This window comes from Fringilla coelebs, assembly GCF_963513975.1.
Source record: "Fringilla coelebs genome assembly, chromosome: 12".
Lineage (NCBI taxonomy): Eukaryota > Metazoa > Chordata > Aves > Passeriformes > Fringillidae > Fringilla > Fringilla coelebs.
Window position 1 is genome coordinate 16,987,576 of NC_140038.1, and position 13,123 is coordinate 17,000,698.

General features: G+C 39.3%; 1 protein-coding gene across 1 annotated transcript in view; it reads left to right on the forward strand.

Moving 5' to 3' along the window:
- The window catches only part of MCTP2 (multiple C2 and transmembrane domain containing 2), a 99,547-nt gene that overhangs the window by 33,136 nt on the left and 53,288 nt on the right, over positions 1-13,123 (forward strand). Inside the window, exons 10-13 of the mRNA XM_084213731.1 lie at positions 5,551-5,737; positions 6,473-6,566; positions 10,258-10,360; positions 12,029-12,131. Coding sequence (XP_084069857.1) covers positions 5,551-5,737; positions 6,473-6,566; positions 10,258-10,360; positions 12,029-12,131 — 487 coding nt within the window. The remainder of the gene's footprint in view (positions 1-5,550; positions 5,738-6,472; positions 6,567-10,257; positions 10,361-12,028; positions 12,132-13,123) is intronic.

The following is a 13,123-nucleotide window of genomic DNA, read 5'->3' on the forward strand; positions in this document are numbered from 1 at the left end:
TCTGTTCCTTCCATTCTCACAGTTACTTCCATTACTTCTGATACTCTGTTTAGAGTTAAGAAATAAAGCAGTGTTTGCAGCTTGCCTCGGGTCAGTCTCTGATGCTGGAGCAATACTTCCTGAGGTTTTCCCCCTTTACTTTACTTTTTCCCTAGGCTTCCCTCAACTTTTTTTCCTCCTGGTTTCTGGCAGGTGGTGTGGCAAAAATGATCCATGAAATGCTTGTTCTATTCAGCACTGGTGAGGTCTGTGTGTTAGATTCACCTTAAAGAAAAGGTAAATCTTCTAGGGTAAATTCCTGGAAGTGTTCAAGGCCAGGTTGGATGGGACCCTGAGCAGCCTGATTTAGTGGAAGGTGTCCCTGCCCATGGAACAAGATGATCTTTAAGATCCCTTCCAACCCAAACAATTCCATTATTCCATATTTAAATTTATTTTTGTTGTCTATGTGGAGAAAAATTTTTTTGCTTTTGTTGTCTTAAGCACAGCAAATTGGCTGTAGCATCAAAATGGAAAAAAAATACACTAGTTTTTGAAGAGCTATTGCAAGAATAGGTAAACACCAAGCACATAATAACAAGTATTGTTTTTACAGTGTAGAAACTTTTTGACACCCTATAAATAATATTTTATGAAGGGTTCAAATGCAGTCTAATCTGGAGAAGGATTCTGTTGGAAAAACAGCATTATGAGGTGCCATGTTTATTGTCTCCATGATTTCCAAGTTGAGTTTTGAGATTTCTGGATTTCACAACATCATTGTAAGAAATATTCTTTAGTAAAATGTTTGTGGGTTATATTCGGTCATTACACACAACAGTGCAGCCAACTGCCCTCAAATAATTTGCATGGCTTTAAGGAAAAAAGAAAATTTTCTGGATCTGACTTAATAATTCTGCGGTCAATTTATGAATAGAGTTAGAATTCATTATGGTCCCTTCCTGTTCAACCTCCAACTGCGTTGGTTAAACCTTTAAATATATTCATGTTTTAAATATTTAAATTAGGCTGGAGGTGCTCCCAGCAAAGTCAAATCTGATAAACTTTTGTGGCACGAAGACTCCTCTTAATTCCTTTAGACCCAGGATTTCAGATAATACGGATGCCTTAAGACTCTGGAATATGGTTCTTCTCCCAGGCATAATTTGTTTTCAAGGTAAAATATTGTTCTTGAAATAGGACCTGAAGTGTCTGTGGAGAGCATGGAGCATGTAGAATAAGGAATGCCTTGGACCTCTGGTGCTGAGCGCAAACACCTGGGGTGTTTGTCTGCTTCTGAATTAGTGAGGAAACATTTCATGTCACCCTTCTATCACAAAACAAACCCTCACTGTCAGTGCACATCACAAGCTAAATTATTACATTCAGCCTACCTGCAGTCTCCTCAGAGTTTCAGCTGGGTCCAATTTCTCTTCCTCACTTAAAATCCCACAGCCTTGAGTGGTTCAGCTGCAGGCTCTGACACTGAGGGCTGGCTGCATTTTGGTGCTGGCTGAAATAATCCCTCTATTTAGTCTGCACAGGACTGTTAGTAACGTTTATTGAGTGCTTTTTGTGTCCTTTGGGAGAAGAGGCATGCTATAAACAGGAGAGGATGTTAATGTATATGAATAAACAAAGGTGTTAACATGTGCAGAATTTGTCCAGGCAGAGTTAAATTGTTTATGCCAGGTTGTTAGAGAGTGTTTCTGCATTAGGGGATATGTTCTGGAAAAAGAGATGCTGCAGAACGTTGAAGGGTTTTCCTTCACATATTTACCTCAAGAAAGAGATTTTACAAAAATTGCTAAACTTAAGACATGAGCTCTGAGACTGGAGTGCATCCAATATCTTTATGATGAATGCCTCCAGGAAACTGTCTTTGCAATAAGAAACACCCCGTGTTTTAAAGGCTGTGCTGTTGGGATGGAGCAGTAAAATCCCCATTATGGCTGCAACCAAATCCTTCACTTAAATCTCACCAGGCTGTAGGATGAATCAGAAAAAACAAAATTTTTCCATTGAATAAGTCATAATAAGGCCTTATTAATTGTTTCCCCGGCACCTTTGGCATTTGAAATTTCAAGTATTAATCACAGATATATCTGTCTCTACTCTCTGATGATTCTGATCTCTTTTGTGAAGGGATTTCAAGAAATCTGCAGGGGGTAGAGTGTGCTGTTGTGTACAGATTTTTTTCATCTGTATTTATATGCATTTAAAGGTTCCTGTCATAATTTGATTAACTGTGATTGGGAAAATAAAATACAACTCCATGGCTAGTAAGAAGCTAACCTCAGCACCTTTTAGTGAAATTTTAACATGTAATTCCCTGATATTTTAGTATTTTAATCCCAGATTTGCTGTGTACTGTTCTCAAGTACTCTTTCTCTGCAAAATTAGTAAAAAATGGGGAAAAAGGAAACTACAGGTGAAGGCTTTAAGTCAGAAGAACAGTCTTAAATGAGAACTAAAGCTGTACAGGACTAGAGTCTTAATATAGAGAGGTAGACCTCAATACTGATCAGGAGGAGGAAGGAAAGCATTTAATTAATTGTGGTTAAAAGAAAGGAAAGTGATACAGCTGTGTGCACAATGCAGTCTTACAGAGCTGCAGCCCCTATAGATTGTTCATGTAGCCACTTGTGTGAAAGATTATGTCTGAATTTAATATGTAGCACAGCAAAAGATGACAACAAGCAGAGCTGTTCTATCCAAAGACAGGATTACTCTTGAGAATTTAACTCAGGAGATCATTTGTATCACCTAAAATACAAATGGTCTGAGAGTTTTGCCCTTTGCATTCAGAGCAGACAACTTTTAAACAAAAGTGGATTACCTCCATTAATTTGATTCTGTGCCCATCACAAGTCTCTTACCACTTTCCTGTGAAATAATTATGTGTAGTAAGATCTTGCAGCTAAAAGGCTGAGAAAGAAGGAAAAGAAGAGTTGTTGTTTCACAAGAATGAAGGAAGTAGTTTGGAAATCATTAGAGTAGTTTTAATAGTGTAGAAGTGTTAGTGTGGAAATTGCTGAATTTATATAGTAAATTGAATGTCTAATTGTTTTACCAAGCTGCATTCTCCGCAGTCTGACTTTATAACCTAAATGAAACAGAGTATCTTTTTTTCTTAAGCCTTTTGCCAGTGCAAATGTGGATTTTCTTTTCTCACAAGATTTTTTTTCCTCACAAGAAAATATAGGCCTACCTTGAGTGAACACAGATGTTTTAAGGAAAGTTAGTTTGCACAGAAATCAGACATGATTTGAGGAAGAAATATTTACACTCTACCTCCTGCTGTTTTCCCCTCCACATGTGCATTGCTCTGACCCCCACACCCTTGTACTCCATCTTTTCTTTAACTTTATGCAAATGGAATTCTTTTCAGGAGAGAAGCGATTCCAATTTGCCAAAACAAGATAGAATTATATTTGACTTTGCCTTTGACATCTGATGGAGTTTGAGGTTATCTATTGGTGGGAGACGCTCTTGTCTGAACAAGTTGTGTTTTCTGTCTTACTCCATGGAAAGTTTTAAACATAAAAAAATCAACTGCAGCTTTTCCCAGCTTTTTGTGGACTGCATTGAGTGGGTGGTGTATGAAATGCTGATGTGGGAGACATGGCCTCTACTGCCAGCTGAACCACAGAGCAGCTGGGTGACCTTGAGATTTCCCCTCTCCTTCCTTTAGTTTCTGCATCTAGAAAAAAAACCAAACCAAAAAAACCAAACTCCAAGATAAGGATACACTCCCCCTCCTGTGCTGATACCCCAAGTATCGCTGAAATTGCTGCAGCCTGAGACATGGCGGTGTTAATGCAGCCAAGGTGATCTTGACCTCCGGCATGGAAGCGATAAGCGCTTTTTCTCAGAAAGAAATAAGGTCTTTTTCTCTCTCTTTGTTGTTGTTTTGTTTTCTTTCCTGCTGTAACTTTTCCTGTCATATTTCTCTGAAGAGTCTAGGTGTAGCAGTGAGCTTTAAATGCAACCTCTCACACTTGGAAATGGTGTTGAGAGGCAGCCTACGCGCTGAGCCGTCTTGGTACTCTGCCTGGTTTATTTTCCTTCTCTTTCAAAGCACTTGAAAGCAGTTAATAAGAGTAAACTTGAAACCTGTTGTACCTCCAGAGCAGTGGAGAGAAAAGAGCACACTTAAGGCAAAGTCATTCCCGTTGATTGTGGTCAGAGGAAGCTTAAGGAGTTGTGTTTTAATACACAGAGCTACTGGACAGCTTCGAAACTCATCAGAGCAGTGGCTTTTACTTCATAACATGGTTTCTTGGGTTCTCAGGCTGAAATGTTTTGAGATTTTTTCCTCTTTTTTTTCACCCCCTTTAGCATTCACAGAAAATAGGCTGTTAAGAAGCGGAAAGCATGCAATTTATAGCAGATGGGCATAAACTGCTCCAGCTCTACTACTGGAATGGGATCAATCAGGAACACTACATGCACCATTTACCCAGAAGAAACACACCTGGGGGAACCCTGTGGAATTTTAGCCTATTAAGACAACACCTTAACAAGTTTAGTTTAAATAAAAACTTGTCGGCAGGCATTAAGTGAAGCAAAACCCCTCGCTCTCCATCAGCCACTGCCCATCCCTTTGAGGAATGTTCCTCCTCTTGCAGTGTGGCAGCAAACCTTTTCCTTCCTTCTTTTTTTTTTTTTCTTTTTTCTTATTTTTTTTCGCTTTGTTTGTTTTGTTTTGTTTTGTTTTATTTTTTACCCTTTTTTCATCTGTAACTTTTTCTCAGCCTGTTCTTATGAGCCAAGCCCCATGGAGGTTCAAGAAAGTTCCACTCCATTTACTGGACTTCTAAATAGAAGGCATTTAGCTGAGCCAAGTGATTACACTTTTTGTTGCATTTAACCACTCCCTTCGTGTGTAACTGACTGCCTGGTGATCTCTCTGTGTTAGCCCATGCTCATATTTTATTGTTGTCTCTTTATGAATGTTTCTCTTTTATCCTCTTTATTTTTATTTTTGGGGGAAGCATCAAGTTAATGATACATATTACATGCAAGGAGTGGGTGGGGGGGACTTTTAAAACAGTCCTTCCCTTTGGGAAATATAACAGTACACTGAAAATGTAGCTCTAGTAAGGCTTGTAAAAGAGATTGGGGCATACAGTATAATGTAGCATAAAATGGAGTATGTGACTTTAAAGAAACTAATCTATTTTAGGCTAATGTTTTAAATTTTGCATTTGCCCCTTTTCTTTTCCCCCAGGTGAAATTGAATTGTGTTTCAAATCCATCACAAAACACTGGGGGATTTTAGAGGGGAAGTGAGGCAGGCCAGAGTTAACTTTTCCTCCTGTACTTGCAGCCCAAACCTTTTACTTCCCCTTACCAGTAGACAGAGCAGAAAGCAAAATCTGACAGCAAGTGCAATAGAATCTGCCTAACTAGTATCCCATGTTTAATTTTGGGATGTTTATATTTTTTGCACTGAAGAAGCAGAAAGTTTTGGTACCTGCTTGCTGCTGAAATCAATATAAATGTTGGTTGGTTTTTTTTTTTTTGCCACCTCTTTTTTCTTAATAACCCTTGGCAACGTCGTTCCAGGTGCCACGTTGACATTACTGCCCTGCCAACAAAGCAGACCAACTGCTTGGAGCTGCCTCTGGAGAAACACCCAGGGTCCCTGCTGATGCTGATTGCTGTTGCCCCCTGTACAGGAGTGTCTATCTCTGATCTGTGTGTCTGTCCCTTGGGAGACCCCAATGAACGGCAGCAGATTTTTCAGCGTTATGTGAGTTTGTCTTTTTTTTTTTTTTTCCTTTTATTTTTTCTTTTATGTTTTGGTTTCAAAATAGTCAAAATTGCAGAAAAAAAAATTTCTCCAGTCATAAGGTCATGTCCCCTCCCGAAGAAAACTATTAAATGGAGTAGTTGCATGTTGGATGACAAGGAGATTGGCAGGGCAGGTAGACCCAAGCAATTTGGCTGTTTGTATTTGCTGAGTTTTAAACTAATGCTGTTCTTTGCAAACTTGAATTGTATTAGGAGATTATCATGGGGAATGAGACACTGAATATCATGAAGAGATAATAATACACTTAGCTTTATTCCCTCCTTTGGGAAGGTTATTTTCTGGACTTTAAATGTTGGGAGATAAAGCTTTGTGATGGCTTCCATGTCCTCAAAAGCTGGTCAGGATGGAATAAGTGTATCTCAATTTGTGCCTGGGGAGGTTTAGATTGGATATTTGGGAATATTTCTTTACCAAAAGAGTTTTCAGCACTGGAACAGGCTGCCCAGAGAAGTGGTTGAGCCATCAGTGCTGGAGGTATTTAAAAGATGGGTAGATGTAGCTTTTAGGGACATGGTTTAGTGGTGGGCATGGCCGTGCAAGGTTAGTTGTTGAACTTGATGATGAGGTTGCTTCCAACCTAACTGATTCTGTGATAAGTTATTTAGTGGTCCATAGTCTCTGTTTCTTACTGAATTACAAACAAAATACATCTTTACACTTTTCTCCTTGCAGTCTATGAAGAATTCCTTTCGGGACATAAAGGACATTGGCTTCTTACAAGTCAAAGTTTTAAAAGCAGTGGACCTGATGGCAGCAGATTTTTCAGGTATTTTATTTCTGTTTTGCAGCATAGGATGCTGTAATATATTGCAAATGATCAGTTGATCAAGGAAAAGTGAATCACTCCATCATCTCTGTAGCACTGAAACCTGCCTCAGGGAGCTGAGATACCAAATGGCTTTGACTGCCAAAAGTATGTGGGAAAGTCCAGTGGATGGAGTTCTTAATTTCCCATTAGACCTGAGCAATCTGACAGATAACTTTACAACAGCACATCATGCTAAGTGTTTTTTCCATCAGGAATACGTAAAATAAGAGTTGATACGCAGTAGTGGTGCTCGCAGAGCACCTGCAAAGCAAAGCTTCTCCACCTTCTATCAGGTGTCTTGTGAGTTTGGAGCAAGACTGAGAGATGCTGGGGTGTCTGATGTGGTGCTGGGTGTGTGGGTTTGGGTGGTGCTGCAGGCTGTCACCTGGCAGAGGAAGCTTGTCAGCAGCAGGGCTGCGAGTGCGATGCTTTCTCTTAGAGCTTATTTGAGGCTTCACTTTGGCATGACCTTTTTGGTGCTCTTACTCCATGAAAAATATGGATTTTCCACTGAGCTGTTCCTCAGGTTGTGCTTGGTCCTGACAGCAGTGGACACTAACACCTTTTAAAACCACAACTTTATATTGTACCTCTGGGGAAAATCTAGGAGGTTGATACTTCTCTTGTAGAGACTGCCTGGATATTATTATTTTTATTATCATCTTCTCCAGGATTCTGGAGACCTTTTAATTCCCCTCTCTATCTCACAGCAGCTCATAATTCACAGGCACAGCATTGTGTGTTGTGTATTTGCTGACACAGTAATTTTTTCAAGATAACTTGTTGATAAAGGCAGGAAAGATGGTAGAGGGAAAACATTTTTGCCCCATTCCCTTGTTTTTGTGAAGGCATTGTTACATAAGAGAATGCTGCTCCTGAGGAGCAAAGGACAAAGCCCACTATTAATCATGGTACTGTTTTAGGGCTGTATGCAATTCACTGCTAACCCTGAATTGGAAAAAAATGTTTACTGCAGAAAGCAGTACTTTAAGGAACTGAAGAACTTAATTTGGAAAAAACCAAAAAACAGCCCAAAACCTGTCAATAATGAAAGGTAACTTGTAAAGAAATCCACATCTAAATTGACATAATGTATGGGTCCATATGGAATTAGGGGTGTAACTGCACCTTGCTGACTAATTTAATTTGGTAAGTGTAGCACAGCTTTGCCATGTGCCAAAAGTTCCATCTAGAAATATGTGGAGTTTTAATATAGACAGAATTCACGGAAAGAGCTGAGCCCAGGAGGTTATTCACCCTCAGGAAGACTTTGCTGATGCTGAAGCAGTTGCATCAGTGATGGATTTGGCCCCCTCTCCCTCAGTACTCAAACAGGAGCATGTGGGTGGATAATGAACATTGGAAGAGACACGCAGGTTCTTGATTCTGCAATTCAAAGACTTTTCATACAGAGTATGTGATACACATTCCTTGTGCATAGCACAGAATGAAATTCTGCTTAAGTAAAAGGTTACTCAGTCTGTCATTATATTCAAAATAACCCAGGCTTTGAGCCTGATTCATGAAGCAAATGACAAATTGTTTTTCAATGGCAGTGCTGAAAATATCCTAGTATTATGCTGTAATAGACCCACCAAATTGCAAAAGGATGCAGCCATTTTAGGTAAAAATAGCATAATTTCTGATCATGAAATGAGAGACATAAAGATTAATTATCTGTTCTGAGCCATTCATAAATGATTAGTGCAGCAATTATGGGCTTCCATAATAGAGCCCTCCTAGAGCAGTGCCATATTTCCTGCATTGCCAAGGAGACTGCTCAGATTTATTGTTATTGATAAAAGTAAATTCAAAGTCCCAGCTAAAAATCTAATAAAGGGAAAATCACAGAGGGAATCAGAGGTACAAAGATTTCCAAGGGTTAATAGAGGAGCAATATGAGCAGGTAGTGTCCCCTCCCTGTCCCTTCCCGTAGCAGCCACGAGTCTTAAATCCCCCGAGTCCTGCAGCCTGGTGGGTATGATGTGTGTAATGACACTTTATACCTTATTCCCACAGTAAAGACTGGATTTTGGTGTGATTGGGATTTCTGTATGTTGTCATCATAGATTTTAATTGCAAGTTTTTAGCCTGCTGTAATAATAGTGATCAGAAAACACACACTATCTGCTTTGGTTTCAGTGTTCTGGAAATCCATATTTTATTCTTGGACATAAATTTTTGGGCTGGTTTCCAGACAGCTGTATCATATATGTAGAAGCTCTTCACCCACAGCTAGCCCAGTTTGAGCCTTCCATACTTTTATATTCCCAGATAATAGTTCTGTTGATGTGGAAATGACTTTTTCTGCTTTGTTGGATGTTTTCTGTGTACGCATGAGAGTTCTTCTCAAACACTGCATTTGCTCACTGACCAAAAAATAGCATTCAGAATACCAAATTATACAGTGGGATTGTTTTTGGCATATACCAGTTTGCATTTCAAGCAGTTTCTCTGAAAGGCTACATGCATTTTCCACACTATCAGGGAATGGGCATGTAAGCTGAAAAGGAGAAGACAAATAGATTCCAGTAATACACATGGTCTTTAAACTTTACCAATATTGACTAGTTAATACCCACTGTTTACATACTGAAAAGATTCCTGTTTAGTTTATAAACTTCTGAGAGTAAGACCCTTAAAAGCTCTGCATTAATAATACAGAAAATAAGGATTAAGAAAAGGACAGCTTTTGCTTAAATAGCTTGTTTGTCTGATATCTAAATCCCTGCATTGCTGACATATTTAGTTGCCTACATAGAAGTTAGGCTGGAGTGTCTGTGGCTGAGTTGTACATGAGCATTGGAGATGAGATTAAATCAGATACTGAGCCAGACATGCTGATAAGGGGCCACTCTGCTCACAAAGGAAACTGCTGAGCTGCAATGAGTTGGTCAAACTGCAAATTCATTTAATGTGAGTGATCAAAAAATACATTAGCAAACATGTTCACCTAATGGATTCCATGTTGACATCCTTCTTTAGAGAGGAGGAGGTTTTTTGCCCTTTTTTTTTTTTGCCTTTTTTTTGTTCTGTTGTGGGGGGTTTGCTCTGTTTGTTCGCTCTAAGTCCAATACTTGGATCATGCATGGATTCTCCAGTTGATGTTGGGTTTTGTTTAAACTGTGGCACAGTGTAGAGCCTTCAGAGCTTCAAGGACTTGCTCACATGGAACTAATTGAAGAAATGCTTCTGATTTCAGTCAGTGTTGTGCTTCTTTTCTCATGATGTGGATACTTAATCCTGTAATCAACTGAAGAAGACCACAGGCTCTAAGCAGAGGATAAAACAGGGAGTGTAACTGCAGCGCTGCTCCTTCCCTGGCTCAGGGCAGTGGTGCTGCTTTCCTAAGGTGGCTGAGTCATTGTCACCACAACAGATCTTGCTGTGAGGACTGAGGGATGATTCACTGAAGGTCTCAGATTTCAGGTGTTAGAGTGAAGCCCCCTGAGTGAGCTGTAAGGTAAGTGTTGGAGTTTCCAGAACTGGGGATGATCAGAGATACTGGATTTTTTGGCAACAGAACGGGGCACTTCTCAGTTGCTTTAATGGATCTGATTTTATTAAACAAATCACTTCCTCAGCCCTACTGCAAAGAAGGAGTCTGCATGCTAAATACCATAACTTAATTTTCCTTTCCTTTCCCTAGGCAAAAGTGATCCTTTCTGTGTCTTGGAGCTGGGAAATGACATGCTTCAAACACACACCGTTTACAAGAACCTCAACCCAGAGTGGAACAAAGTTTTCACATTGTAAGTGGATTGCTTTGGAAACCCTGCAGCAACTCCACTTAGCAGCTTAACTAGGAAAGCTATTGACTTTGGGAAAATGCAAAGGTCAAGTTTAAGATATGTCATTTTTTTCATAGTCAGAGAGGATGTTGGAGAAATCTCAAATATAACTTAATTAAAGCCTTTTGCCTTTTACTAGTTCTTGCGTGGAGTTTATTAATAGAAGTCATTAAAAGAAAAATTACTGTGATATTTATAGGAAGAATCATGACTAGACATAATGGAGTCATAGTTTGATCCAAGAGATAATGTAAAAGAAAGTTGAGACCAGATACTCACGCCTACATTTTCTGTAACTTAAAATAAAATATGTTTCATTGAATCTTGATAGAATCCTTGTTCAGTTTGAAGTAAGCAGAGAATAAGAGCTCATGTTGGTGTTGGTCTATCTCCTGGATATAAACTAGTCAAACACTCCAAATTGGATGCTTAAATTTTTATGAAAATCAAGGTATTCTTTTATTTGTCACTTTGTTAATAATAAAAGTTATAATTTAGGTATTGCTTTTAGGCAGCCCAATTTTTTGATCTTGCTGTATGCTGACAAAGGTTTTTGTGAATAAGTGGGTGAGATGAATGTCTCCCAAGACTGCAGCAATCTGTGCAAAGGCTGGCAACGAAGCATTGGTGACATTTGCATCTGTCCAGTGGAAGAACAGTTTGAAAATTATGAACTTCTTGCTAAAGAAACATTCATAAATACTAGGCTGGATGAGAACACAAGAAAAACGATCTGATTTCTTTAATAGAAATACTTTGCTGTATTTCTGTTTAATTCAGGGGTGCAGCTGGATGCTTGTCTCTTGGAGTCCTTTCTCATACTTTGTTCTCAAGAAACTTCCACTCATCACTGTTTTTTCTGAGACTGTGCCAGCAGATGAGTCTTGTCGGATGTTCAGCCAACAAAATAAATCCAATAACAATCCAAATTTATTTTATTTAAAAAGAAAGTTTGTGTCTGTACTTCCTGTGGATCTCAGAAATGTCAGCTATGGACTCTCTCTAACTTTCTTACTAATGTTGCCTGGCTGATCCAAGCATCAAATCTGCAGAGCCAGTCAGGCACTTGTATCTCTCCTTAGATTTTTGTCCATTTAAAAAATAAAATGAATTAAGCCCCTTAAAAGCTATTGATGATTTAGATTTATTTTGGAGCAGTGTGGATTGTTTTGTGTGGATGAGTCCATTTTAGCTGGACCTTTCAGTACCACTACAAAGCCCTCCCTATTATATCCCGGTTTTCTGCAACACACTTATCTGTGTGTGTCACTGTGCAGTTTTAATGCAATGAAACTTGGGTTTGAATTCAGCCCTTGACCTCTCCCAGCAGCAACATTCTCTGTTGGAGAGCTGAGTTTTACATTGATAGCATGACCAATACACAAAATACCAAAAAGTCATTGTCTGGTAGTTTCTTTACCTAGTTATGCAATTGAACCATGAGGGGAAAGCTTGGGGGGAAGCCAAACTTTGATTCATTTTGGGGGGGAATTTAATCAAATGCTAGTTATATACCCCAAGGTAATGCAAACTTAATTAGTAAAAAAGTAGTCTCAGACCATTGTGGAGGGGACTGTGTGCATGTGTATTGAATATTATTTTTTATGTGTCTGCACTTTTTTGTTCCAGCCCTATTAAAGATATTCACGATGTTCTGGAGGTGACAGTGTTTGATGAAGATGGAGACAAACCCCCTGATTTCCTTGGAAAAGTTGCCATCCCTTTGCTGTCTGTAAGTTACCTTTACCACATGTGTCATGGTTGGCTGGGAACAAGTTGTGGGGTTTTTTTTCCCCCTTAGGACAAAACCCCACAGATTTAAACAGATTATGTGATCTATACATGCCTTGGTTGGCAGCGTTTATAGTTCTCCTTAGTGTCACAAGCATTGTCCATCCATCTTAATACAAATTTGGTTGATTGGAAAGCAAATTGCAGAAATGTCTGTACTTCATCAGTGCCACGTAGGTCTGAGAATATAATTGAGTTGTTCTGTGTGTTTCCACATCATCTTCTGAAGGTAACGTTTTAAACATGTCCTTGTTCTGTCTTGCTTCTTTTTCCTCCAAATAAGTAATTTCACATTGCAGTAGGATTGAGTAGAGATAGCTGTTGTTATTGGCACAAGTGAATGAAATTACCTAAAAAGGGGTGTTTTCCACTCCACAGTGCTTTCAAAGACTGGTGGCTTTTGTTCTGTAAACAAATACGTGAGGAGTGAGCGCTACCATGGGAGTGCAAAATCAAAACTGGAAACAAAGCGAGCTCAGGGGAAAGTGGTTGCTCTGGAGATTAAGGAGAGTTGAAGCTTTTTCAGAAACAGCCAAAAAAAGGCCAAGCTAAAGAGAGTGGAACATGAAAGGATCATTAAAAGACTTTAATAGAGGAATGGGGGAAAAGCAGCTTTGTGTTTGGTTAGACTGATTTAATTTTGAAACAAGACTGGTAGTATTAGTGAGCAAACCAGATCAAGAGGATGTAAACAGCTCCATGTGTATGTGCAGTGTCACAGAAGGTTCTGTAGTTTTTACTGTAACGTGTAGGAAGAACTTTCTAGGCTGTGACTTATTAAATCAATTAGTAGATGAGGCTTGAAACATCATGGGACTCTTGTGTCATATTAGCCAAGTTGTGTAAACAGGTTTAGCTGAAAGCATGGGGTTTGCTGTGAGCTGGGAGGCAGTGATGCTCTGCAGGAGTTCCCTGTGCTGAGGGGATGCTGTG